Source organism: Neopsephotus bourkii, unplaced genomic scaffold (assembly GCF_033783945.1).
Source record: "Neopsephotus bourkii isolate Nb327-2 ecotype Australia unplaced genomic scaffold, CSIRO-AGI_Nbou_v1 NB_595, whole genome shotgun sequence".
Classification (NCBI taxonomy): Eukaryota; Metazoa; Chordata; class Aves; order Psittaciformes; family Psittacidae; genus Neopsephotus; species Neopsephotus bourkii.
Genome location: NW_026901096.1, coordinates 1738039 through 1743063, shown reverse-complemented (window position 1 = coordinate 1743063; position 5025 = coordinate 1738039). Strand labels below are relative to the sequence as shown.

The window sequence follows — 5025 nt, the reverse complement described above, 5'->3', positions numbered from 1 at the left end:
GATTTCTTATCCTTACCTGCAGAAAAGCCAAAAGGTTACTGAAATGAATCACTGATCAAAATGAGTAGGTATCTGAGATGGTTGAATCTGAGCATTTAAACCTAACGAACCTGTTTCCCTGTGCTGATGCAGCCTGACAACATGTTAAACCTAACTTTCCCCAGGTCTCGGTTGTGTTTTTTGCAAGAACTGGCAGTCAGTAATGACATATGTGTTTCCCCTGTGCAAGTATGAGATTTCTATTGGCATCTTAAAATTTACTGTGCTAAAATCAAGCCAAACCATTCCTGTTAGTGGCCAAGGAAGTCCCAGGTGGATAAATATTGCTGAACCCACAAAACCTCAGTTTTTTTCCAGATCTCCAATATACTTCCCGTTTCGCAATAAGCTTGCAAGTCTCAGTAAACTTATATGTGCTTGGAAAAGAATTCAAGGGACATCTTGCATTACACCCACATTATGAAGTAGCCTCAGGAACACCTGAAGGTGACACTGGCCTCCAGAGATTAACAGTGTGACGCAGGTATAGACTAATGGATATTACTCTTTCTCTGGGACTGTCACTGGAATAAAGTGATCAGCCCCTGCAGTTACTTTCCTTGTCCTCCATACTGTTCTGCAGCAAGGATACAAGCAACACAGGCCAGGCCTTTGAAGATTATGGAGCTGTGGTTGATGCATGGCTCATTCCTCTCTGTGAGACTGGGTGACTATAACAGAGCAGCAAGTACACACTTCCCTTGGCTTCAGTTTTTGCATTGTAAATTTGTGCATGGATATGTGTGCCAGACAAAGGCCTTTGTGTTCCTTTCTTTTATAGGCTTCTTGTAAGTCTTCCTCTATTATGAATTCACCTCATCCTTCTCATACTTCACTCTCCTCAATCATGCAACAGCTCAGGGACAAAGAAGGTCATTGGAAGGTCTGAGAAGGGGCTGGATCAGTGATTGTGACTCATGGCTTGTGCACCCCCACACATCACGAACTACTTCCAGTGGATATTCATAATGTATGTGCAGCTATGTGCATACCCCATGTTGCAGTGATGTCTGGTATACAACCTCTTACTAATCCCCCATAAATTTCTGGCAAGGCAGTGGAAACGGAATACAGTGTACTCACCAGGGTCCCCCTCTTTGGGTGACAAGAGCACCAGGACAGCAGGCACATCAGTGCTCTCACCTTTCTCCCAGAATGGACACAAGCCTAGAGAAGCAAACTATCAGCTGGATTTTCCCTTCCCTATTCCCCTCCACTTAGAAGTTTTTCGGAAGCCAGTAAACAGAAAAAGATCAAAACCTGATAGTATAGATCATTCTGCTATGCTCAGAAACAGTTAACTTGCTAACTATGAGTTTTGCTGGATAAGAGTCCTCAGGACCCACTAAAATGAACTATGTCACCTGCATGTAAGGGTCTGGGGAACAAACGTTCACCAAATCCTGGAATTTGGAGAAAACAAAACGAAATGCTTGTTATTCTGATTCTACTTGTTAAGAGCTGGATGTAGTGCAAAGCACTATTGCCAGTAAGTAACATTCACCAAGAAATCGTCATAGATGTAAATTACTCAAACCCTCCTTAGGGTCAGTTGGCCACAGATCAAGAAAGCATGGCTAACACTGAGGACGCAAGGCTGTGGGAAACGTGCAGGGAAAGTTTTGCTCCACGGCCGCCTTGAAATCTTTATGATCTCTGCTTGGTTCTCAATGACAACAGTATAAATCTGCAGTAACTCAGTGTCCTGACAGGGAATTACTCTAGACTTGCTCCAGTCTTGCTGAGAGCAAGATTTATGTTGTGCATTTATTCCAAAACACAGTATTTTTTTCCTCTGTCTTCTGCCAGCAGAAGAATATATTTAGGTGTCTTTCTGAAGCTCTGAATGACTTTATACACGGTTATGTTTTGTATTTGATTCTTTAAAAAAAGTTAAAAGTGCATGGTGGTGCAGAAACACGTTGTTTTACAGCTAGGCAGGCCTGTAAACAGCTGAGCTGTTTTCTGTTAGCTGGTGCTTTGCTGTGTTTCACCAGAAGAGGGTAGAGTTTGGAAAGAACTCCTCGCAGGCTGGGCTTCCTATTGTGCTGGGAAACAGCAAAGGGAAAACAAGCACAAGTTTCTCCTCTACACACTTGCACCGACTACGTGCAAGAGTCAACAGGAAAACTCGGGAAGACCTTAAAGTAAAAAGAAAACGGACAGAGAAACAAAATTCCAAAGCAGCTTTCTAGGGAATTCTGTGGAATCGAAGAGAGAAACTGCAACACGTTTCTGTGGGCTCACCCTGCTGACTGTCTCTCTGAGAACTGTCACTCACTGCACGTTGCATTAATCAGAGCTCAGGATTTATTTCTCTGCCGTGACTTCCAACCTCTGAATAAATATCACTTTTAGAGAGAGAATGGGACCTGAAAAGACTCTCGAGCACTGAACAGAGGGGTGAGTTTTATTCAATGGTTTCTTCTCTTTCAAATCTGCTGGAGCTTTCTAACATCCTGCTTGCAGGCACAGCAGCCCGATGACTTGTCTTTTCCCTGCAGCTTGTTGCATACCTCACGAGGCTTTCCTGACTGCAGGCTTATTTCTGTAACCTTTCCCACCACAACTCTGTGTCAGTTTAGTAACGTTGGTGATAGAGCTGACTCGCTACCGATTTGCTTTCATGAGAAATTAAAACCACAAAGCTTTGAAACTAAACAAGAAACTGAAAATCAAATAAATTAGAATTAAAATGGCAGGTGACTCTAGCTTTCCAGATACGGACAGTGACGGATCAGAAAGAAATGAAGACACTGAGATTGTAGTTAATGTCGGTGGGGTAAGGCAGGTGTTCTACGGAGATAACCTGAATCAATACCCAGAAACACGGCTGGCAGAGCTGATAAACTGTTTATCGGGAGGCTATGATAGCATATTCTCCCTCTGTGATGACTATGATCCTGGAAAGAAAGAGTTTTACTTTGATAGAGATCCAGATGCTTTCAAATGCATTATTGATGTGTACTACTTTGGGGAGATTCACATGAAGAAAGGGATATGCCCCATATGTTTCAAGAATGAAATGGAATTTTGGAAAGTGGATCTGAAATTTTTGGATGACTGCTGCAAAGCTCATCTAAGTGAAAAAAAGGAGGAACTGGAAGAAATAGCCCGAAGGGTGCAACTGATTCTGGATGACTTGGGAGTGGATGCCTCAGAAAGTCACTGGAAAAGGTGCCAAAAATACATCTGGAAATTTCTGGAGAAGCCAGAATCATCCTACCCAGCTCGAGTGATCGCTGTTCTGTCCTTTCTCTTTATTTTGATCTCCTCCATCGTGATGTGTGTGGGGACCATTCCAGACCTCCAGATCATAGATGCAGAGGGGAACCGTGTAGAGCACCCGACCCTGGATAGCATCGAGACAGCCTGTATAGGCTGGTTTACCGTGGAGTATGTGCTGAGGCTGATCTCCTCTCCCAACAAACTCCACTTTGTCTTGTCTTTCATGAACATTGTTGATGTGCTAGCAATACTTCCTTTCTATGTCAGCCTGACCTTGACCCACTTGGGAGCCAAGCTCATGGAGCTGAGCAATGTCCAGCAGGCTGTCCAGGCACTGCGCATCATGAGGATTGCAAGGATTTTCAAGCTTGCACGGCACTCCTCGGGGCTCCAGACTCTAACGTATGCCCTGAAACGTAGCTTTAAGGAGCTTGGGCTGCTCCTCATGTACTTAGCTGTTGGAATCTTTGTCTTTTCTGCCCTTGGTTATACCATGGAGCAAAGTCACCCTGAAACTTTATTTAAAAGCATCCCTCAGTCGTTTTGGTGGGCAATCATTACCATGACCACAGTTGGATATGGAGATATATACCCTAAAACAACACTAGGAAAGCTGAATGCTGCCATCAGTTTTCTTTGTGGGGTGATAGCAATTGCCCTTCCCATCCATCCGATCATTAACAACTTTGTCAGGTATTATAACAAACAAAGAGTTTTAGAAACAGCTGCCAAGCATGAATTAGAGCTGATGGAGCTAAACCTAACTGAGGGGAAAGCTACAAGCTCCAAAAGTGAACTAGAGGATCTTGTGAGGGAAGGCAAAGAGGGTCCTTTTTATAGCAGCCGGCTAAAAGTCTCCCACAGTGACACCTTTATTCATCTCCTGTCAGAAGAGAAACACTATAGGACCAGGCTTCAGAGCTGCAAATAAACTGTGAGCTGTTGTCAGTGCTAGATGGGGGCAACCTGACAATCAACCGTTGAAAAGACTCGCGGGATCTGTCAGAGTTGGGAGTGAGCACTGCTTTGCTTTTCCAACATGAACATAAATTAACCCATGATGTCTCCATCAACAGCTGGTAAGAATTTGCTGTGATTTCACAAAATAAAATAGTAGGACTCCATAGAGATCAGACTGCTTTTAATGAATGCATTCCAACAGAAAGCATTTGTAACCATTTTAGAGACTGAAAAGTTCTTCCTGATCGGTAAATGTTCAATGACCTGAATGTGCAGCATTGCCACACCAGAACTCTGTACCTGTGACAATAAAGAACAGCATCGCGCAGATTGTGTCTTCCAGGCTGTCTTCAATGCCTTTGCAGCTAGGAGAACTGCTATTTAATAAAACTGAAGCAGCATCTCACTGGTATTAGATTCAGGTTTACAGTAAAACATTACAAGCAGTTTTAGCCTAGAGGTACTGCAAGTACGAGCAATCAACCATGTGCAGAATATTAGAGTCAATGAATGGTGTTATTTTTGTAAAATGTGATTTTGGGCTCAACTTTTTGGAAAGTTATATGTTCCTTTTTCTATAAAAAATGCAATTTTCAATGAGACATTAAGGTAACAGAGATGAAGAACAGAACCAGTGTGTTTTAAGGAGCAAATGAAAAAAACCAACCCAGTTCTAGATCTTAATTATAACTAATAATTTATACATGCAGGGATCTTTCAGGAAGGATTTATAATCAAGTAATTTTTAAAACGTTAAGTTAGCTCACTGCTTTTTCAATCACTATGAAAGCAAAAGAA

General features: G+C 42.6%; 1 protein-coding gene across 1 annotated transcript; it reads left to right on the top strand.

Moving 5' to 3' along the window:
- Positions 1-2032: 2032 nt before the first annotated feature.
- On the top strand, positions 2033-4557 carry KCNF1 (potassium voltage-gated channel modifier subfamily F member 1). Its single transcript, XM_061351719.1, has one exon. It carries the CDS (start codon positions 2735-2737, stop codon positions 4196-4198), a length of 1464 nt encoding a protein of 487 aa, XP_061207703.1. The 5' UTR covers positions 2033-2734; the 3' UTR covers positions 4199-4557.
- Positions 4558-5025: the final 468 nt, after the last annotated feature.

Coding starts and splice junctions, on each gene's coding strand:
- KCNF1 (XM_061351719.1), top strand. CDS start 2,735: ATGGCAGGTGACTCTAGCTTTCCAGATACGGACAGTGACGGATCAGAA.